At 59.6% G+C, this 21,954-nt stretch overlaps 3 protein-coding genes across 4 annotated transcripts in view; all 3 read right to left on the minus strand.

Annotated features, from left to right (window-relative positions):
* The window catches only part of NUDC (nuclear distribution C, dynein complex regulator), a 40,496-nt gene extending 24,264 nt beyond the window's left edge, over window positions 1–16,232 (minus strand). Inside the window, exon 1 of the mRNA XM_062611518.1 lies at window positions 16,229–16,232. The gene's annotated coding sequence lies outside the window, so the exon portion shown is untranslated. The remainder of the gene's footprint in view (window positions 1–16,228) is intronic.
* SFN (stratifin) lies at window positions 4,354–5,540 on the minus strand. The gene has a single exon (XM_062611372.1). The coding sequence runs from the start codon at window positions 5,277–5,279 to the stop codon at window positions 4,539–4,541; it is 741 nt and encodes a 246-aa protein (XP_062467356.1). The 5' UTR covers window positions 5,280–5,540; the 3' UTR covers window positions 4,354–4,538.
* Window positions 8,350–21,759, minus strand: ZDHHC18 (zinc finger DHHC-type palmitoyltransferase 18). 2 transcript variants are annotated; one of them, XM_062611511.1, is made up of 10 exons: window positions 21,439–21,759; window positions 18,785–18,945; window positions 16,960–17,109; window positions 15,301–15,438; window positions 14,777–14,825; window positions 14,214–14,316; window positions 12,709–12,818; window positions 11,394–11,493; window positions 9,405–9,495; window positions 8,350–8,610 (listed from the first exon to the last, which is right to left on the minus strand). In XM_062611511.1, exons 1-9 carry the CDS (start codon window positions 21,693–21,695, stop codon window positions 9,454–9,456), a joined length of 1,110 nt encoding a protein of 369 aa, XP_062467495.1. In that variant the 5' UTR covers window positions 21,696–21,759; the 3' UTR covers window positions 8,350–8,610; window positions 9,405–9,453. The 2 variants fall into 2 exon arrangements, with proteins under 2 accessions (XP_062467495.1, XP_062467496.1); XM_062611512.1 differs by lacking the exons at window positions 8,350–8,610; window positions 9,405–9,495 and having other exon boundaries at window positions 9,856–11,493; window positions 21,439–21,758.
* Window positions 21,760–21,954: the final 195 nt, after the last annotated feature.

Here is a 21,954-nt window from a genome sequence, read left to right on the forward strand (position 1 = left end):
CCCTCAGCCACCTCCTGCGATTGCTTCACGTCCCAAACCCTGGTGCTTCGCCTCCTTCCCGTGTCATTCCTCCCTGCTGGTCTGCTGCAGCTCTCGGCCTCCTGCGCCACCTGCTCTGCATCTGCAGCAGCTTGGCTCCATCAGGACAGGGAATTGCAAAGGTTGGGTGATGCAAAGTGAAGCGTCCGCACTGGGCAATGCTTCCAGTGCCTCCCGGATGGGAGCGAGCGAGACTCCTGGCTCCCAGCTCATGTGCAGACTCAGCATCACCTCTTGCCCAAGACCTTGCATAAAATAAGCCAGCTCTTCCTCACAGGACAATTCGGTCCTTAGCAGGGTGGTTGCAGACTCAAGCTAAATGTGAGCAGCGTCTGGCTTAGGGACTGCAGCCAGGCAGGGAATTAAACCCAGGTTTTGCTGCAGCTCACAGCTTTGGGGTCAGGATTTGGAGACAAGGAGGAGCTGAGGGAGGAGAAAGAGGGCACAGACATTTGCTTCCATGTGCGCACGCACAGTTCATAATGAAAGACTCCACTGACATTTCCAATATCGAAGTCCAATTCCTCTTGGCTGGCAGCACCTGAGCTCTTTTCCCAAGAGCCCAGGGGCTTCCCTGGGTATTCCTGGTTGCAATCCAGCAGCTGCATTTCAGTGCTCTCTGGGGTTGACGTTCTGGAAGCTGATCCAACCCTAACCAGAGCTCAGATTCCACCCTTGCCTCGTGGCCTTGCCTCAGCTTTGAGCCCAGTAAAGGAGTGAGAGATGCGATCATAAAAATGTGAGGTTTTATGGCTGCTTTTTCAGGGCTTGCGGAGATTTGGTGGCTTAAAAGGGGATTCTCAGGTCAAGCTGGAGTGATGCCAGAGCCATCAAAGCCTGGGTGGCTGTTCGGCTGCTTTATGTTAATACCCAGGCAGCATCTGCAGCCCCAGCCTCGGAGAGCATGGCAATCAGAGGTGGCAGAAACCTCTCAGCTCAGGAAAGCTTCGCCGTGTCCAAGGCAAGAAACGCTGAGGTCTTAAAGAGCCTGAGAAGGGCCGGGTTTCAGCACCGAGGGGCTCTTTGCAGCCTGGGGTTGGAAAGCAGGGGCTGAAGCAGGGCTGATTCTCCCTGGTCGGGGTGAAGCAGAAAAGGGCTCTGCAGTGGGCGGGGATGCACGGAGGTCCCGGGTGCAGGATCCTGCACCCACGTCCCCACGCTGGGAGGGGAAGGGCCTCGCCGAGGCTCCCAGGGCTGAGGGAGGTGACACTTTGGCTCCTGTCGTTCCCGTTGAGCAACGAGCTGGGGCGAAGGGCCAGGATTAGTCACCCCATTGAGGCACATCCCTGGGGGGGGGCAGGCTTTCTGCAGAGCTGGTCCTACCTGTGCCAGCCCCTCCAAGCCCAGCACAAGGAGAGGCTGAGCCCACCCTGACCACGTGTGGGACCTCCTGGGTGAGCCTGAAGGCTGAGGTCCCGTTTGATCAGGATGGAGGGGTTTGGGCTTTGGTTGCAGCCCCAGAGATGGGGTTTTCCATGCCCCCATCACCTTCCAGCCCCAATTCCTGCCTTGTGGCCAGGCAGCCACGCTGGAGCCCTGGTTGTACATCCAGAGCTGGGTCACCCCATGGCAGCCACAAGGTCCCTCTCCACAGCCCAAAGCGCAGCGTGTGCATCAGGACAAGTGAGCCACCAGCCGGGTGTGACCGTGGGTACCAGGATGCGTGCTTTCGGCAGCCTCGCAGTGTGGGTTAGGGCTCGGCCCCTTGCTGGGGGCTGTGGGATGGATGAGATGGGCTAAAATCCAGAGGCTGAGCCCAGTGTGACCCCACACCCCAGCCCCAGGGAAGGTTGGGGCGCTGCTGGCTCCATTACAGCACTCAGGAGGCCAGCGCTGTCAGCACCCAGCACCGGCTCCCTTGGGTGCTGCCACACCAGGGCGGTGCTGGTGGCGGCTCAGCATCAGCCAGGAGCCGGCCAGCCCTGGCCCTGGGGCACGAAGCCCTGTGGGGAGGTTGTGAGAGCCGGGGACAAGGGACAAACCCAGCCATGGTCCTGCAGCCCTGGACCTGCTCCCAGTGCCTGGCTGAGGGGGTGGCTTCAGGGTAGGGGACAGTCCCGTGTCCCTTGTGTCCCTTTGCTCCACTTGTGTTAAAGTCAATAAAACAAACATATAAGAGCTTTGCTGTGCAACCCTTCCAGGGATGCTGAAAGCATCCTCCGATGATCCTCAGCCACGGGACAAGGATGGGGATCAGAGTCCCGATACCTGGCAGTGTTCAAGGCCAGGTTGGAGCAAGCTGCTCTAGTGGAAGGGGTCCCTGCCCGTGGCAGGGGTTGGAGCCGGAGGAGCTTTAAGGTCCCTTCAACCCCAAACCACGCCGTGGTTCTGTGATCCTACATGAAACCGGGCCCAGGAGGACCCCGGGGAGCGCCTCGTGCTCCGCAGCAGCACAACCCCCTCACGGGACCTGCCTCGGGGACCTGGGGCCTCCCTCCCAGCCCCACAAAGCTGCCGGACCGGCTGCGGCCGGGGAGCATCGTCCCACACGGCAGCAACCAGGGCGCTGTTGAAATCGGCTCCGTCTCGGGAAGCTGGCGGGAGCCGCGCTGTCCCCCTGCCCCCGAGAGCCCCAGGGGCAGCCGGGGCAAGCGGCCACCCCGTTCCCCCCCCCCCGTCCCTGGCACTGGGTCCGTGCCCCTCCAGCTCCCCCCCCCCCTCCGGTTCAACCAGCCCGGGCTGCCCGTGTCCCCGGCGCCGGGGGTCAGGGGCAGCGGAGCCCTGGGCTCGTTCTTCACGTCGGGTTGGGTAATTACAGGCTGGGGCTGGTTCCCAGGCTGGGAGCGCTCGGGGCCGGGCGGAGGCCAAGCGTGTCCCGTGTGTCCCCCCCCACGCCCCACCGGGACCTGCTGGGGCCGCTGGCCCGGCCCTTGGTGAGGCCGAAGTGATGCAGGGATGGGGATGGGGACAGGACAGGGCAGGGGGATGGAGGGGGGGGGGGGTTAATCCCTTTGGCTGGGCTCTGCTCCAGCTGATGACGAGCTCCCATCCAGGGCAAACAGGTTCTGGTTTGTGCAGCTCAACCTCCCACAGCAGCCAGTGCTTTCCCACGGCAGAGCCCCGATGAACCTCATCACACACCAGGCCAGGCCCTGCACCCTATGGGGCTTTGTGCTGGGTTCCCCCCTCGCAACCCCTGCACCCATCAAAGTGTGTGTGTGTGGGGGTCACTGGTTGTGCCTCAGCTTCCCCAAAGCCCAGGAGCTCCCAGCACCCCAAGAGCTGGGCTTTGGCCGTGCTGCCATGTCCCTGCCATGTCCCCCATGGGGGACCCCGCTGGACCGGGGCGCCTCATCCTGAGTCACGGCACGTTTCCTCCCGGCATCCCGGCGTTTCCCATCAAAGGCCGGCTCCTGCCCAGCCCTGCTGCGCTGGATCTGATGAGCTCATAGCCCAGGGTGCCGTGCCTGCCTTGCACTGTAATTACTGCTCATGCCGGGACTCGCACCGGCGGCGGGGAGGGGGCAGGATTGCGCCCCATGAGCTGCACCCAGCGCCGTGGCCGGGCGCCAGCGCCACAAGTGCTGAGCTTTCGCTCATCCCAGCGCGTCTGGGCCTTGGTGGGGGCGTCCCCACCCCGGTGACACCCCAGGGCTGTCCCCACGGTGCTGCTTTTGGGGGGCCCCTCCTTGGACAGAGCAAGGGGTGGGGGGGGGGGGGACACGACACATCTGGTGATGGGGTTTGGGGCACCGCGGGTTTCCAAGGGGTGGGACACCTCGTTGTGGGATCAGGGACATCAGCGCACTCCGTGGGGCAAAGTGGGGCTGCTGGAACCCTCACCCAGCCCCCCCCCCCCCCGGAGCCCTTCCATGGGCTGTGGCGATGCAGCCACCAAGGGATGGGGCTCACTGGGTACACTGAGACCCCATCATGGGGCTGGGGGGGGGGAATCGGGAGCAGCCGAACGGGTGCTGCAGATCCCTTGGGACCCGACTGCTCCCTGGTCCTGGTGGGGCAGGAGGTGAAGCAGGAGCTGCCCGGACGCGTGTGCAGGGGAGAGACGAGGCAGACCAGAGGCAGGGGTGCAGGAGACGGTTTATTGGAGGCTTTGGCAATTCACATCACCACCCCTCCGGGATGGGGGGGGCCTGCCCGGACCCCCCCCCCCAACCTCGGCCCCTCACCTCCTCCCATCACAGCTCCAGCCCTCCAAAAGAGGGGGTTTGGAGCCAGCATAGACCAGGCTGCCCCCCACAATGTTAAATAGAGGGGGGCTGGGATGGAGGAACCCCCTCTCCCTCCCTTCCCGCACCCCAGAGCAGAGGATAGGGGAGAGGGAAGGGGAGGGGGGGGGCCATGCCAAAGCCATCCCCCGATCCCGGCATCCAAGCTGGGGGGGAGCCGAGATTCCTTCCCTCCTCCCCCCCCAAATAACCACAAAAATAACCAAAAACAAAGAAAACCACGAGGCGACGCCCAAGGGACTGGAGGGGGGGGGTGGGGGGTGGGGTGGGGGGGGAAGGTGGGGGCCAGTCCCCGGCTCCATGGGGGCTGGTTCAGTTCTTGGGCTCTTCGCCAGCCTCGCCGCCGTCTTCCCCGGCGCACTCGGCTGTCCATAGCGTGAGGTTGTCCCTGAGCAGCTGCATGATGAGGGTGCTGTCCTTGTAGGAGTCTTCGCTGAGCGTGTGCAGGTCCCCCATGGCCTCGTCGAAGGTGGTCTTGGCCAGGGAGATGGCCTGCTCGGGGGCATTGGCGATCTCGTAGTGGAAGACGGAGAAGTTGAGGGCCAGCCCCAGGCGGATGGGGTTCGTGGGCTGCATCTCCTTTTTGCTGATGTCCATGGCCTCTTGGTAGGCTTCCTGGGCGTTGTCTATCGTCTTCTTGCGGTCGTCCCCGGTGGCCACCTCGGCCAGGTATCGGAAGTAGTCGCCCTTCATCTTCAGGTAGAAGACCTTGCTCTCGGGATCGCTTGCCTTCTTGATGAGATACTTGTCCAGCAGGGCCAGCACGTTCTTGCAGACCCCGTTCAGCTCCCGCTCCACCTTCTCCCGGTACTCGTTCACCAGCTGCGCTTTGTCGTCGCCCTCTTCGGTTTTGTGCTCGATGCTGGAGATGACCCTCCACGCCGAGCGCTGGCAGCCCACCACGTTCTTGTAGGCCACGGACAGGAGGTTGCGCTCCTCGTTGGACAGCTCGTCCCCGTGCTCCACCACCGCCTTCATGAAGTCTGCCATGTCCTCGTAGCGCTCAGCCTGCTCGGCCAGCTTGGCCTTCTGCACCTGGTGGTTTCTTGCCATGGCTGGGACGGGTGCGCAGCGCGGACGCTTGGGCAAGGAGCGGGGCCGGGAGCCGACGGAGCCTCTGCCGAGCCCCGGCGCCGGGATTCGCTTTTGGCTGAGCCCCGGAGCCTCGAGCGAGAGCGGGAGGAGCCAGCGAGGGGTGTGGGGGGGGGAGCCGGGAGTGGCCGGGACCGCCTCCTCCTCGGCTTCCTCCCCGCCGAGCTCAGCCTTAAAAGGCGAATGGCGGTGACTCACCCTGGGGAAGGGGCGAGGGGGCCGGCACCGCCCTGCGCGCCCCATGGGTGCAGCACCCATGGGTGCCCCTGGGGTCCCCCTTGCACCCAACACCCCCATCCCCGGGGTTGAGGGAGCACCCAGCCCAGGGCTGTAGGCGCTCGGGAAGGGGTGCGTTATCACTGCGGGGGTACGCAGGGATGGGGTGGGTTCGGCTCCTCCATCCACACCCAAGCAGAAGTGGGCCACGAGGTGTGCCAGGTCGTGAAGGCGGTTTCCTCCTCTTCCAACCCCCCCCGCTGTAAAACTCCTATCGCTGCCGGTGATTAACGCGCCAGTAATTGCGAGGGCTGGACCGGCAGCTCCGTATCCCCACAGCTGGGGAAAGTGGGGCAGAAAACCTCAGCAACGCACCCAAGGGACAGCCCCAAAGCAGTGGGGACCAGCCCGACACCCCACCCCCCCCCAGAGCACCCCATGGTGCTGTGAGCCCGGCTCCATCCTCCACCATGGAGCACCCCCCCCCCAGCCCCACCGGCCGCTCCCCTGCACCCCAGGGCTGCATTCCCCAGCGCAGCCTCTCCCCGAGGCCTGTTCCCGTGTCCCCTGCTGTAAATGAGGGGTTCGGGTCGGGGGTTTTGGGTCAATTTGCCGGGGTTTTGGGCCCAGCTTCCAACGGGAAGCGCCGCCCCGGTTGGGATCCGCGCTCCGCGTCGCGCTGCAGCTTCACCCCGCTCCTGTCCCGGCTTGTCGGCGCTCGCCGGGCGCTGCCGGGGCTCCGGCCTTATCGGCGTGCGGGAGCCGTGCGGGGAGCGCGGGGTGGGGTGGGGCGGGCGCCGGCGGCAGCAGCCGCAGGTTGGGGCCTTGGTTGGGTTTTGCCATCACCGGGACTCGGGGCTTTACTGACCCCAGCAAACACCCCCCGGCACCAGCATCGCCCCCCCGCCCGGCTCCCGCAGGGTGGGTGATGGAGGAGGATGCTGGTGATGGAGGACGCTGCGGATGGAGGGTGCGAGAAGAGCCAGAGATGTTTTCTAACCACACACGGTGAGCTCCCACCCACCCCAAGGGGGATCTGGGGCTTCCCCCCCCCCCCAGCCAAGCCTCGGGGCACACGGTGGGGCTGGGGTGTCCCTGCCCATTGAGGGGCTCATGTGGAGCATCACGAGGGTGCTCGGTTCCTCCAGACCCCCACAGCCCCTTTGTGCGCCCCCCTCGGCTCTGCACCATGTGCAGCACCTCACCGGCAATTACAGCTCCTTCCCCAGCTGAGCAGGATCCACCCTGGGAGCGGGTTACGCCCCAGAGCTGGGGAAAGGCGTTTGCCAAAGGAATGGGCACACAGGAGACCATTGCCCCTCTTCCCCCTGAGCAAACCCATCTGTCCCGGGTGGCAGAGGCACCGAGAGCTTCAACCGAGCACAACAGCGCCCATAGAGGGGCTGGGGGGCAGCCGGATGGACCCAGCCCTCTAACACCTCCCCCCCGCAGTAACACGAGTCAGGAGCCTCCCTCTGAGCCCACAGCCCCTTGAGCAGCAAAGCCAAACGTGGTCGGGGTCTGCAGCGCCCAGACCCGGATCCAGAACCTGCCCCTGCACCAGCCCGGTTGCCCTGGGGCTGTTTAATCCCGGGGTGGCTCTGCTCGAGAGGTCCCCAGGGGGGTGACCCCCGGCAGGACCCCCCTGGATGGGGCGTGCGATGGCTCAGGCTTGGCTCAGGCAGCCCCCGCCGAAGGGGCTGAGCCGCTGCCAGGTTTTGGCTGCAATGGGCTGAGAGGAGGCTGGAAGCGCAGTTCTGCTCTACCGGTTTTGTGCGAGTCCCTGGGCGGGTGAAGGGAAGAGCCTGGGATCGCTGTGAGAGGCTGCAGCAGCATCACCCCGCGGAGCAGCCATGGTGAGGAGCAGCACCAGGAGGTGAATCGCCACGCACCGAGGGGTACCCAGGGGAGCCCAGCCCAGCGCAGGCCCCCGGTGCCCTGAGCAGAGCCGGTGGCGCTGCCGCAGGGTGCCCGAGGGGCTCCGCGATGGAGGCAGGAGGCAGAGGATGCTCAGAGCCCCCCCGGGCACCTCCACCCCTCCAGTTGGACGCTGCCAGCTCCCAACGCTTCATCGTGGGGTGCATTTTGCCAACGGGTGCTCCTTGCACCCCCAGGCCCTGCTCCTTCCCCCAGCCCCGCAGTGGGGCTCCTGCCCTCCCCACTGCACAGGAGGGTGCAGAGCTCTGGGAGGCTGAGACTTGCCCCAAGGCCATGCTTAGTGCCACAGCTGAGTTCAGGGAGCTCCCAGCTCACGGTGCTGTGGCACCGGGGTGCCAGCGCTTCGTGGCTCTGCTCAGCTCCCCACCCCATGCAGCAAGTCCAGGCAGGAGCTGCAGGCTCCGTTCCCTCTCCCCACGGAGCAGCAGCGACACCAGCGTACAGGAAAGAGGAGAAACCTTTATTTTGGTACAAAAGTCAAAGGCAGAGATAGATGGTGAATCCGACCGGGCTCTATGGTGGGCTGGGGCAGGCAGCTCCCAGCCTGGCCTGGGCTGCAGCCCCCATCAGGGTGCTGCGGAGCTCGGATCCCTTCTCCTAGAGCCGGAGCCGTGGTCAGATGAAAGGGGCAGGGGGGAGCTGCCTGGGTAAACTCTGGAGAGGGGAATCCTCCACCCATGGACACGGCTCGGAATGGGGCTGCTGGGGGTAGGGGGGGGGGAGCGATGCCACTGACTCGGCTGTAAACGCTCTGGCACGAAGCCTGCCCGGTTCAGAAGCCCGCTGGGGTGGTAACCGCTGCCTTCCAGCATCTACAGGAGGGGAGACACCGTCACTGGGGGGAAAGGCGGTGGTCAGCGGGAGCCGCTGGCCGTGCAGCAGCAGGAGACGGCAGGACCCCGTTATTGCACTCGGCTGTTATGGCTTTGAGCTGCGGGCCCGCGGCACGGCCTTGGGAAAGCTTCGTTCCCCCGGGCACGGCCCCGTTCCCCCCTCGCTTGCGGCGGGAGGGGGGGAAGGCGCAGCCCTGGCGAGCAGAGGCACTCATGGTGGTCATGGCTGTAGTGTCGGGTGCTGCCCGCAGGGTCCTGGCTCCCCACGGGAGGTGGAGGGCTCTGGGCTGCCAGGGCTCTTGATACTGGGTCAATGAGAGGAAGAGGAGAAGGGAGGAAGAGAGGGTTAGTGCTAGAGATACACGTGTGAGGAGCAGCAGGGAGCGGAGCAGAGCAGGCGCAGTGGCAGAAAGGGGGGGCAGTCAGGATGGAGAACACTGGTGGGCACAGGCAGGGAGAAGGGACTGCAGGGGCTCGTGGGGTGCTGTAGGAAGGGAGAGGGGCAGCGCTGCTGCCCACAGGTGAAGCAGGGCTTCATTCCAATGTGCTTTGAAGGAACTTCCCATGGCACGGTAAAGGAACCTGGTGCTACAGACAGGAAAGCAAAGGGGAAGGTTGGGATTGCCTGAACCCCAGCACAGCTCAGAGCTGGGACTAGAAATGTGCTCCAGGCTCCTAACACTAAATCTGCATCAAGTGGGGGCTTCCTCCAGCCCATCACGGCTCCACCGAGCACAAACCACCTCCCATGTGCCTCCCAGCAAGCACTGGGCCTCATCAACGCTCAGCCCCAGCATTCCCCAAGCCCCACCATGCACACGCCTCGTACCAAACCCAACCCAAGGCTGGCTGGAGCCATCCCTCTCCTCCGGCCGAGGCTGAGGGCAGCCCCTCTGCCACGCAGCCTGCACCAAGACAGCACTGCCCAGGGCTCGGGGTCCCTCCCGCCGGTGGGATGCCCATGGAGGGGGGGTGGGATGGACACGGCCCATGGATGTCTACACAAGCGGAGGGTGATGGGCTCCTGGAGAGAGCTGCTCATGCAGTGATGAGATGGGTGGCTCAAGTGGATGGCAGGGAGATGAAAGCGCTTTCTTACCAGCCAACCCTCAAGGCAGGGCTAACATCCAGGGAGGGGGCACGTCCCGTCAGGCTGTGCAGGAAATGGCAAAGTCCTGGCAGGCGTCCTCCTGGGGAAGACACCAGAGATCATGAACCTCAGCATCCCCTGCTCCGGCCTGGGTGAGACACAGGGATCTTGGACCACAGATCCCGAGCGAGGTGGGGTGGGAAAAGGAGATGGCTCCTGCAGGAATGGGAGCAGGAGTGGGTGAGACCCTGCCTGGAGACACGGGCCAGAAAAAAACCCTCACTCCAGCAAGAGGCACGGCAGCACCACTGCTGCTGAGCATCGCTGAGCATCCCTCCCAGCCCCGTCCTGCAGGATGGGCCTGGGCCTAATAAAGAGTCCGGCTGCCACCTGACGGCTGTTCGAGGCTCAGACATCTGCCCTCTTCTGTCTTAAAGGAAGAAAATCACCATGCAAGCAATTAACTCTTTAAAAATATACTTTTATTGAGTAACAAAGGAAACTGGTTTAAATTAAACCAGGAAGGAGCCTGGCCCCGGGTCGCACCACCCGCACTGTCCTCACTCCCCAGCACCAGACCAGCCTGGCCCCCCTTGCCCCTCCAAGAGGCTCTTCCAAGGCCCCGCTGGGAACATCCCTGGGGATGGAAGGGCCTCTCTGGATGCAACGAGATGGCAAAGCAGCACCGGGAACCTCCCTGGCCATGCACTGGGATCCAGCAGGAATTCAGCAGCCACCACCTCAGTGGAGGAGAAGGGGGAGCTGGTGGCCACAACGAAGCAGCACCAAGATCTCCTTGGAGCCAGCCAGAAATGTGAGGCCAGGGGAACCTTGTGCCTCTGCCGTGCCCCAAAGCTGCAACACACAAGGCTGGTGAGACTGAGGGGGGTGGTCCAGAAATGTGCTGCCTCTGCCTGAGGTTGAAACACCCACACGTGGCCCATGGAAAGCCGAGCAGGCAGCTGGATGCTGCAGCCGCTGCCCTGGTGCTAACATGCACAACGCTACCTGCCCCCAGTACAAAATGTTCTACATAGAAAATAACCCTACAAATTGTGCAAAAATATCCAGCAGCTTTTAATCCCATGATTCAAGTATTGCTCACAAGGCCTGCGATTCCCCCCTGCAAGCTCAGAGTCCCACACCTCCCAGCTGTAGCCTTGGCAAGCAGCATCTCACGAGGAGAGCCACAGAACACTGCGTGTTTCTTCCTCCCCATTGAAAGGGGACTCATCTGAACTTGGGTCCTGGCTGCAAAACGTTGTCTCACTGAGTGGCAGGGTCAAAACACAACGAGTTCTTCAGCACTGCCTCAGTGACCAGCCAGGAAACACGACTGAGAGCAGGCGGGACACGCAGCCAGCTTCCATGGGTGCTGGGAGCCAGAGTCCTCCCGGCTCCACAGCCCCAACTTACCAAGGCACAGCAGCTTCTGGGAAGGAAAAGCTGCCCCAGCAGTGGCCGAGGGGAGAACCTGGTCACTGAGAGACACAACAGCCCTTCCATGTTGGCACAGGGGAGCAGGACACGGATGTAACAGGGATACAAGGGAACTTACACCTGCACCATTCCAAAAGATGAGGCGTGACAGCCCAGTGGGAACCATTTCCCTGTCCCACCTCTTTCCTTGGGGCAGGAAACACAGTGACCCCCTGGAGCAGACACTCCAGGCTCAGAGGTCTGGGGGCTCTCCAGACCTATCTGCTTCCCAGGGGCAGCAGGGACCCCCTGCTTCCTGCACGGGTCCTGCATGCTGCTGGGCAGCGTCAGTCCAAGGTCCAGAGAGGCCACATCACAGTGAAACAAATCCACCCAAAATAATAAATAACGCTTCAAAAAAGGCAACTTTTGGCTCGAGTGAGTCTCTGGCAGCTCTGTGGCACAGGGCTTCCCACCCGAGGCTGGGGAGGTGGGAAGAGGAAAGGTACTGGTTGGAGCAAGGTGCAGGCGCAGCAGGCACTGGGATACACCGCAGCACGGTTAGGGGATGCCTCCTACCATGCTGGTGTCAGTTTTGGCTCCAAGGGATGGGATTTCACTCTTAGGACTGGACGGGGTCCCGATATCTGGCTGGATAAATCCTCTTCTGTCTATCAAACTGGAAAACAGGAAGGGAAGGGTGCAAGGGAGAGCAGTGAAGGAAATGCAGACTCCACAGAGACTCAGAAGCCACAGGGAGGGCTGTCCTCGTGGGAACGGCTCACCAAAGTGTCACTGGATAACACAGCTTCCTGCCCATTACACAGACCACAGACGTATCACACAAGCCACCAAACAGCCATGAGGCAGTTCTGGGTCGCCACAAACCCAAGTGGAAAATGGCAAAAGGAAACAATGTGAATGAGAAAAAGAATTGGAGTAAAACCCTGTTCTCCCCCCCCTCAACCTCCCAGCAAAGAGCCTGGCTCCTTGAATCCACAGATTTCCCATCTCCGAATGGCAGCACTGGCATTTAGGCACCTCTGAATCCAACAGAAAGGCTGGGGGCATTTCAGGTGTAAGTATAAAGCACTTTGATTGTAGCTGCATACCCTCAGACACCCTCCCCTGCTGCTGTGCTACACTGAGTTGGCACCTCCGAGATGCTCCATGTAAATCCAGATTGGATCCACTCACTAAACTGGTCCCAAGGATCCCTACATGCCCCAGGAGGCTGAGGGCTCTAAGTCAGTGTGCAGGCCCTCAGCTGCAGCACAGCACAAGGGACACGGGCTTGACTGCCCACTTGCACCCTCTTGTGACAAAGCAGCGACAATCCTGTGCTGCAGGTACCCGAGTGTCAGGCCCAGACCTTCCTGACATCTGCCCACCTTTGCCTGCGGTTTAACCTCGGTTCTGGTTAAGTCCAGGTAAGGATTTGGTAGGATGCTGCTCAGCATTACAGGTAATGTAAGTGTTGGTGAAGGCCAGGGTCTCTGCACAGCCTGCTGTGGGTCTCTGCTGCCTGCTTGGCAGGATGCTCCTCAGAGGACAGGAGGAAAACCATGTCCTAAGAAGTGCTGCCCCTCCTGGTATTTGCCCTCTGCTGCCGTTACTCTCCCCTTATTGAATCACAGGATGTGTCTGATCTGTGAGCTCCATAAAACAATTACAGTGACCGAACTCACCAAGCTCAAACACAGGAGAAGCAATAGGATCTCCCACTTATACACATCCCCAGCCTTCCTCTGCGGAGGCTGGGGAACTGCCTCCTCAAAGCAGATGTGTCTGCGCTGTCACAGTCTCCCTGAACAGTGATGGATCTGTCCTTTCCAAGACCCCTCTCACAGAGCAGGATGCAATTCCCAACGCCTTGGAGGGCAAAGGCTCTTACCTGGGATGGAAGGGTCCACACAGCACCGCACAGCAGTTTGTGAGGATACTTTTATGGCTGTAGGGATTGGCAAACTCTGAGCCCCTCTTATTTGACCAGGACCCTTTGATCTGAAAGGGAAGGGATACACGCAGATTAAGGTAGGAAAGAGGTGACAGCAGATGATTAGAGGATAATGGACTTGCTTAAGAGGCAGAAGAGGTTTGCCTTACTGCAAGCAGGGCAGCTGCAGAAAGGCAGCCAGAGGAGACAGCAATACGCTGCTCCTGCCTCTGCCAAGGCTCGACCTTGCAGCTAGAAAGCTCCAAAGCTGTGCCCTCCCCGTGCTGCAGGGCACCCTGTCAGTGCCACCAACACCAGCCTCCTCCTCTTCCTCCTCGCTGCTCTCTCCTAAGCTGAAAGCTCACCAGAGCAGGGCTCTGCTGGGCTCCTCAGGCTGAACAAACAGCAAGGGGATCCCCAGGCCACGCTGCAATGGGAAGAAACAATCTCCTCTGCCCCCACCCTGAGCATCTGCCACTGGGACTCTCAATTCCGAAGCCCTGGTCACATCAAGCACAGGCAGACACGGGTGGGCAGATGCTGTACCCGGCCCCAGGCCCCTGCCTGCAGTGAACCATTTACCACCACGTTTCCTCCTTTTGTTTTTACTTCCTCTCCCCAGCTGCAGCATCAAGCTGGCAACGTGGGCAACGCAGGCAGAGAGGCCACGAGCCACGTGCTTCAGACCTGGTGCTCTCTGCACTAGGGTGCAGGCTCCATTAGCTTCACCCCCATGGGCTTGGGCAGCCTCTGAATGTGGCAGAAGGGTGGAGAGGAAAGGGGGAAAAGAAGTAAAAAAAGGATGCAAAGATGCCTTCTGCAGTGCTGGGAGCCTCCAGCTGGTGCTGCTGGTACAGGTACTTCTGGCCAGAAGGGTGAATTTTGATTCCAGGACCAGACAGATCCTGCTTTTCTGTACAATCTGCCCCGCTCAGGGTGCTCATTTGGTCCTTGGAGTCTGCAGGCTTTAAGGGAGATGCCTGTACATTATTTGCCTACTAGACATGAGGAACTGATAGAGACAAAGGGACTTGCCCAGGCTCTCAGAGGAAACCTGTGGTTATGCAGGATGCTGAATTAAGCTCGCCCATGTCCCAGGCTAACACCCAGATGAATCTCTGGGGCCAGCCTTCCTTGTTTCATCTCAGAACTCCTCATTCTAAGCCAGGCCACACAGACTGGAAAAAGCACACACGTGACCTTCCAAACAGCGTGACCCCCACAGCCTGACACTGCCAAGCAACACGGGTGGCACAGACCCCTGCTGCTGTGTGCTGCTTTGCCCTTAACGCTTTGGGCACAGGCTGTTTGCTCTGCAGCGGATTATCACAGGCAATGCAGGCAGTGTGCCCTACTGAGATACTGCACTGAGGCAGGCAGCCAAGGATCCCCTGGAAACCTCACCTCTGCTTCAGGAAGGACCAGGGCTGGCCCTGCAGAAGGACACACATCCAGGTACTTACATCTTCGTTCGTTGTCAGGTTGGAGGCAACTAAATAAGTGTGAAAACCTGAGAGGCCCAAAATAGACCAGACTGAGAAAAAGCAAATCACCAGCTCCAGCACAGTGCAACAAGAGTCAAGGAAGCCTCAGGGAACAAAACCATCCTGCAAAGAGGGGCAGAGGACTCTTCTGGGAGGTGTGGGCTGCGGTCACAGACACTGGGACAAGAGAACATCCCAGCAAGGTTCCCATTCCCTGTGCCATTCTGCAGGCATCCATCCACTAAGGCACAGCCCGCTCCAGCTGCTTCCCTTTCCATGTAAAGTTGCAAACTGGGAAACAACTTTGCCACCCATCCCAACGCAGGGGTGATGAATTAAAGGTCTTCCCATTTGGTAACGCTATCAGCATGCAGATGAAGGGGTGTCTGCCTGCCCCAACCACGTAGCGAGGGGACTAAATTAAGTTGTGGGAAGTACACCAGGGTGACCCCACAAAGAGCTCCCTGCATCTCCTGTTACACGATTGGTGCTGCTGCACCAGTGCTCAACAGTCTGAGCAGCTGATGGCATCAGAAGGATATCTTGCAGGTGTTGTCTTCAGAGTGGTGAGGAATCCATCTCTCTGAGAGCCTGCAAAGCAAAACAGGACAAGGAAGAACATCCCATCAGGCAGCCTTGCACCTCCAGCCAACACGTCACTCTTGAGCATGCAGCCACCCCACTGGGGCTGTATGGATCTGCCTGAGTCTGGAACTGCAGAAATGGCAATGCACAGACACAGCTCCAGGAGATGTGGGGCTGTCACCATCCTGGTTCACCCAACTTCCCAGGTTAGGAGCAGATGCACCCTTCAATTCCTTTGCTCTGGAGGGGATAACCCAGTCACAAGCTCTCCAGGTCCCTCTGCAGTGAAGCGCAGGGTGGGTTTGAGGCTCTCTGCAGTTTGAGACCCCCGTTATTCAGACCACCTGCACCAAAAAGCCTCATCTAAATCAACCAGACCCTTCCCACGCGCTGCCCAAGAGGAACAGGGACCCAGTGCTGCCTCAAGTCACTCGTGGCCAGGAGCGTGGCACGTGGCGCCGCTGGTACCCGTGGTACTTACGCAGGGTGAGGTGGGTGACGACACAAGCGAAGATGAAGGCTGTCAGGAAGGAGAGGGAGAGGATGAAGGCGTAGAAGTAGCGATAGTTGCGCTTCCCCACGCAGTTGCCCACCCAGGGGCAGTGGTGATCAAACCTCTCTGAAACAAAGGGACAGGGTGAGAAACTCCTGCCACCTTGCAGGAACACAGCAAACTCTGCTGAACCTCTGAAATGCCCCATCCCTGGCAGGGTCCAAGCCAGACTGGACTGAGCATTGGGTGACATGGTCTAGTGTGAGGTGTCCCTGGATGACCTCAAGGTCCTTTCCAACCCAAACCATTCTTGAGTCTATGAAAACCAGAGGCTTCCACCCACCACCCTGAGACCAGAACCTCCCTGCTCAGCAGGAAGTTTCAAAGAACACTGCTGTCTCCTCACATACCCTTTTCATCACCAAAGGCCAAACCTTTCCTCTCGCCAAACCCTGCACAAACACAAGCCTTGTGACTGGTAGCACCTAGCATCACTGAAACCGAAAAGGAACAGGAAAAGGGCAGCAGTTTTTCCAGTACCTACAGCACCGGGTGCTGCTCCCTCTCTGCCCATCGGCTTCCCCTGCCTTCTGCAGGGCACAAAACCATTTTCAAAGTGATAAAGATATGCCTCTAAACCCACAGGAACGGCCTGGGAAGGCAGGGCAGGTGCAGTGTGGCTGGAAACACTCCCCATGAGACTGCCTTCTAATGAAAGGGCTGCGTTTCAGACTAACTGCTCTGTATGGGACACCAGCGCAAGCAAAGCCTGTGGCACATAAAGCAGGCACATGCCTGCTCCCCTCCTCTTCAACCAGTGCCTCAGCCACCGCTGCTCTCCAGTGCAAGGAAGAGTCACAGCCACCCATGGCTATGCTCAAACACAGGACACTTGGAAACACCCAAACTATGCCCAAACCGGAACCTTGGGGTCCTGCAACTGTTCCTCAGGCTGCCCTGGAAGACAGCATAAACCAGCCTCTGCCTCCACATGATACTCGACCAGGAGCAACTGCACAAGGAGTAAACTCTCTGGGCATGCCCCTAAACCACACAGCACCCTGCTGCCAGCTCAAGTTGCTCCAGTGCAGTCAGGCAGTGCTGGGAGCCCCCCTGCAGCTGCTGCATGCCTGCATGGAGCCATCAGGGGCTTTTCTTCAAGTCTTTGTTCATTCTCTCCTGCCCCACCATACTCAGAGAGGATCCAGAAGAGCTCAACCAGCATCTACGGTGGTGCCTCTGCCAGCCTGGTGACAGCAAGGCCACAGACAACAAGAAGCCATCAGCAAACCTCGTGTTTGGTGGAAACCTTAGCTGCACTGGCGCTGCTTTCATTTTAAACAGGAAGAAGAAAGAGCACTCAGTAACTAATCATAGAATCATAGAATAGTCAGGGTTGGAAAGGACCTCAAGATCATCCAGTTCCAACCCCCCTGCCATGGGCAGGGACACCTCACACTAAACCATCTCACCCAAGGCTTCGTCCAACCTGGCCTTGAACACCGCCAGGGATGGAGCATTCACAACCTCCCTGGGACACCCATCCCAGTGCCTCAGCACCCTAATCCTTTACAAGAAGCAAAAGCAAGCTGTCCAAGAACACAGAAGAGGCTCCCCCAAAAGCCACCAGCACTTTTCTGGGCTTACCAACACAGTTGTCACAGACGCTGCAGTGAGAGGTGCGCGGAGGGCGGAACATTTTGCAGGTGTAGCAGTACTTGAGCTTCACCACGTACTTGTTTATGACCACTTCCATGGTGCGGGCGGGCGGGCGGTACGTGGAGGTGCCCATGCTGTCTGCAGGGGCAGGGAGGCATGGTCAGAGCAGTGCAGGTGAAACCCAAGCCCCCAAACACCACCCAGCAGGCAGGGTAAGGGATCGGCATCTCTTGCTTTTAAGCAGAAGCGAAGAGGCAGCTCAGCCTACAGGGTTTGTTGCAGGGTAGGCAGCCAGAAACTCCAGTCAGCTCCTCGCAGCATTATTTATGTCCTTTCCTGGTCTGTTCAATAGCAGGGATGCCAACAGGAAGTAATATCTGCCCAATGCTTTGAGAACATAATAAATAGCGAGCATCAAAGCAGCAGTGCCCGGTAACACCAACTCATCTCTGCATCTCTAACGGATCACAACACAAGGAGGCAACAGAATCTGTTAACACACCCGTGGCTCCTCCTCTGCTGCAAGCACCCAGGTTTCAGGAATCAGAGTAACCTCAGCAGAAGCCTCCCCTGCCACCACCAGCACACAACTTGCCAACCCACAGCTGGAGCCAGCAGCTCAAGAGACTCATTTCCATTGCCACGAGGGAGGACAGTGAGCAGGTCTCCAGTGCTCCAGGCAGACTGCACTGCAATTTGACATGTGTGTGTTAGCAGCACAAGAGGATTCAGCCTCTAAAGTTCCAACTTGAGGGGTTTTAGGGACACAGCATGTGTGTGTGCTGGCACTTCATTATTCACAGGGGACTGGCAGTTGGAGACTGCTTCTCTGCTCAGCTGAAGAGTGATGCGGAAAACCTCTGCATCACACTTGCAGTGTTGGAGGTTATTCCTTTATTTCCCTCTTAGAAGAGCCCTTTTCCAACTCAGGGGAAGCCTTTGCAAATAGAGATGTAACAGTGAGTGTTAAAAGGATAAGAAGTGGATTATATGAACAGTAACAGCTGGCACATCAGGCAGCATCTGCAGCCAGATTACTGCTTGAGGCGCTTATAAATAGAAACATGGATCACCACTCTGAGATTTTAAACCCATTCTTTTAGTCAGCTGTAGAATTACTGCCTTGCAACTGTCTTCAAAGGGGCACATTGAAGCTGTCTCACATTAGCTTTGCTAAAGCATTTGATACTCCAGGTCACACCGACAAGTTCTACGGATGCTGGAGGCAAACACCTTCCTGGCCACCACCAAAGCAGTGTGACGCTGTGGTTTTCAGATGGGGACAAACACTAGTGTACTGTTAGACACCATCACAATCAGACGACCTTGCAGCACAGCAGGCTCAATGCCAAATCATAATCTTAAGAAGCATTCATGCCTGCATTAATTATCCCACGTCCTCAGTGCTGGTGTTTTGCAGGGGATGGTACAAGGACAGATTCCTCTCAGGTTGGACAAGGTTCAAAGGAACTGCTGGCCACTCTGGTGTTGTCCTGAGGGCAGGAACAGGCACAGCCATGAGCTGCTGTCCAGGGATTTGCCTGGGGAAGTGATGGAGCTGAACAGCAACAAACCCCACTTCTGCTTCTCTGCAGAAACTCTCTCTGAAGCACTGCCTGCTGTGCTACAAGAGCTTGGTGCACCTCTCTTACCAGGACTCCTAAGACACTGTCAAGCCTTACAATGCGATACTCTGCTCTCTTCTCCCCCTGGACAACTGGTCAGGAGGCAAGGGACAAGAAAGGAGCCCAAAACACACGTGTGCACACAGGCATGCGCTGAGCAGACTGAAGAGAGGGAACAGGAGTCTCACCGATCCGCTTTTCCAGGTCTGCAGCCTCACTTGGCGTGGCTCGGGGCAGGATACCTGGGTCTCTGAAGCTGGTCTGCAGCAGGCAGCTGATGACAAAGAAGAAGAGGACGGCTGCAATGATGGGGATGGCCAGGGTCAGGTGAGTGGCAAGGAAGGGGCAGCTGTTGGGAAAACAAACAGAAGTTGCATTGTTACGAACCATCAGTACACATCTGGCCCTCAGCTATCATGGGGTAATGGGCTGAAGCTCTGCTGCTTTGGGGAGACCACTGGAACAGCAAGAGCCAGCCCAGAGTGGCACTGGAAAGACAGGGTCTTCACAGTACAAGCCCCTGCACGCAACCTCTTTGCCCTTCACGAGTCCCAGGATCAAAAACCTGACCCAAAGCCTGGCCACCTTCTACACCAGCAGCATCAAGAACACCTGGAGACACCCCCCCCAAGCTAAACACGGATCAAAATCAGCATGAACACGATCCCATTTGGTCCGACCGTGAAGCTGAGAGGGACCTTGGCTTCGATTCAGCACAGCTCGGCTGTCTCCGGATAACTCGCGTGCCCTTCAAGCTGTGCCAGATGTTTGGATGAGGGCACCTTCCAGCACTGACACCAGGCATTTAAGCAGATAATGCCTGCTCCTGGGCCTGCTTCACCATGAGCTGGGGCTGGTTTCCCACAGATGGGTACCAACAGGATCACACTCTGCATCAAGGCAGCTCTGTTACTCACAGCACAACAGGGGAAGGCAGCAGAGGAACACAACTCTTCGCGTGGCAAGTGCTGGAGACCCGTCCTTGCTCTGCAGAGGGATTTGCTATTATAAGCACTGATAAGTACCCAGAGTGGAGCCCAGGCAGGCAAGCTGCTGGAGCCCTGGTGCCTGCGGGCAGTGCTAAGGCTCAGTAACGCTGAGAGGCAGTTTGAGAGGATTAAGCAACTTTTGTTTCAACTCCCAGGCTCAGCTGTTCAGAACAAAGCAGCCACCAAGCAACAAAATCCCTTCAGCTCCAGATCAACGCTGCTGCTGCCCAGGCCCTCGATCACCTCCCTGATGGAAGAACAGAAAGGTCTCTGGAATGAGGGATGGGAGCTCCTTGCCACCTCTTTCCTGGGAGACTCGCTAGAGCCCATTTCCCCTGTCAGGCAACAAGAATTCACATAAGCCTCATGAACTATAGATGCAGGCAAGATGTATTTGCTGTACATCCAGCAAACTGGAACCCATGCGATAGAAGCAAACTGCTAAAATAACAGCTTGGAAAGCCCCAGGGCATCTTTAACCAAGAAAGAGTGACTAGGCACGAAGGGAGGGGAGAGCAGATGTCCTCTGCTTGGCCCCACACAAAGCAGTCACTGTGCTAGTGCTGCCCATTAGTTTCAGATGCAGCAGAGAGACCTGTCAAAGGGGCACAGATGACACCGAGAAAGGAGCTTTCGCGTTGGGATGCCATTACCGCCTCCCACAGCTGCCTGCCTCTCGCAGCTCATCTGACTTCTCAGAGCCTCTAATCCGATCAAATAGCTTCATCTCCCCACCAGCAGGTTTGGGCAGCTTTACTCCGCGACTCACAGGGATAATGCTGTGATGTGAAGGCACGGATGAGCCCCCTGCTTCGCTCGGTGGCAGGAAAACCAAGCTCCCTTCCCTCCCGAGACAGGACAGAGGCAGGATAGCAGCCCTCAGAGGTGTCAATAACCAACTGCGCTCCTTCCCTTTCTCCTCCAGGCACCATAGCACTTAACCGGGTGCTCCTGGCTCTCCCCTCCCTTAGGGTCCAGGAGCAGGGAACTTCCCCAGGCCAGCTTTCCAAAGGGAAAGGGGACTGGGGGGAGATGCTCCCTCTTCCCCAGACACCCCTGCACAACAGGGGCAGAGCTCCAGTGGTCATCGCGGTGGGATCCCAAAGAATTCCACTGTTCATTGAGCGCCTTTAATAGAAACACTATTCCTGCTGCCTCTATGGACAAAAATCAGTCCAGGAGTGCAGCTCTGGACCAGTCCTCTCCTCTGTAGCAGGAGGTGCATTTAGATACTGGGGTGGTGATGCCGGGAGGATGTTAAACCTCTTCCCAGGGACAGGCTGAGGGGCCCCACATAAACACAGCTGGGGACAGGCAGAGGGGAAGCAGTGACTGCCTGAAAGCGGGTCTGGAGCTGCACAGAGGGGAACGGCTCAGGAGGATAAAGGATGGGTAAGGGATGGATAAGGGGTGGGCAAGGGACGGGTTAGGGATGGGTAAGGGATGGATAAGGGGTGGGCAAGGGACGGGTAAGGGACGGGTTAGGGATGGGTTAGGGATGGGTAAGGGATGGATAAGGGGTGGGTAAGGGACGGGTTAGGGATGGATAAGGGGTGGGTAAGGGACGGGTAAGGGACGGGTTAGGGATGGATAAGGGGTGGGTAAGGGACGGGCAAGGGACGGGTTAGGGATGGATAGCGGCGCTCACAGGGGGAAGCCCCCCCCCAGCCACGTCCCTCTGCCCCAGGAAACGGGTGTGACGGCACCGAACCCACGGCTCCCCCCAGCAAGAGCGGGCTTAAAGGAGCTGCTCGGGGACCGGCTGTGGGCAGCGGGGACCCCCGCAGAGGGTGGGGAGACGGGAGAGCCCCAGGGCGGTGCCCAGAGCCCCCGGCCCGGCAGCGCGGACTCACTCGAAGGCGAAGAAGAGCCCGCTGGTGGCGAGGATGAGGCCGAGGGTGAGGGCGAAGACTCCGCTGTGCCGCGCCAGCATGAGGCGGCCGCCGCAGTAGAAGCGGTTGCGGCCCGGGAACACCTCCCACTTCCGCCGTGGCCGCCGGGCCGCGCCGGGCCGCTCCGTGCCGGTGGCTGGCGGAGGCGGGGAGGCGGCCGTGGCCGGTGCCGGTGCCGTGGCCCCGGGCGGGATCTGCCGGTACTCGCAGTCCTTCATGGCGCCGGCCCGGCCCCCGCCGCCCGCCCGGGACGAGCCCGCCCTGCGCCGCTCCGCAGCGCCCCCTGCCGCCCGCGCCGCCCAACCGGAGCGCTCTCGTCCCGGGAGCACCGAGACCCCGCCCGTCCGCTGCCTGCTCCGTGTCCCAGCACCGCGGGTCCCGGTTGGAGCCGGGGAAAACGCCTTGGAAGAGAAGGAACGGGAGAGGCCCGAGCAGGTCCTGCAAGGCAGCAGGACCCTCCCTGCCATGAAGGGCGCA

Source organism: Pezoporus occidentalis, unplaced genomic scaffold, assembly GCF_034315485.1.
Source record: "Pezoporus occidentalis ecotype Australia unplaced genomic scaffold, CSIRO_AGI_Poc_V1 ctg153, whole genome shotgun sequence".
NCBI classification, from domain to species: Eukaryota; Metazoa; Chordata; class Aves; order Psittaciformes; family Psittacidae; genus Pezoporus; species Pezoporus occidentalis.

Excerpts from the sequence above, each read along its gene's own strand:
- SFN (XM_062611372.1), bottom strand. The coding sequence starts at position 5,279 with ATGGCAAGAAACCACCAGGTGCAGAAGGCCAAGCTGGCCGAGCAGGCT.
- ZDHHC18 (XM_062611511.1), bottom strand. The coding sequence starts at position 21,695 with ATGAAGGACTGCGAGTACCGGCAGATCCCGCCCGGGGCCACGGCACCG. Across the intron at positions 18,946-21,438 it reads GGGCTCTTCTTCGCCTTCGA|CTGCCCCTTCCTTGCCACTC; the intron begins GTGAGTCCGCGC and ends TTTTCCCAACAG. Across the intron at positions 9,496-11,393 it reads CCAAAACTGACACCAGCATG|GAGGACGCCTGCCAGGACTT; the intron begins GTAGGAGGCATC and ends TGTCTTCCCCAG.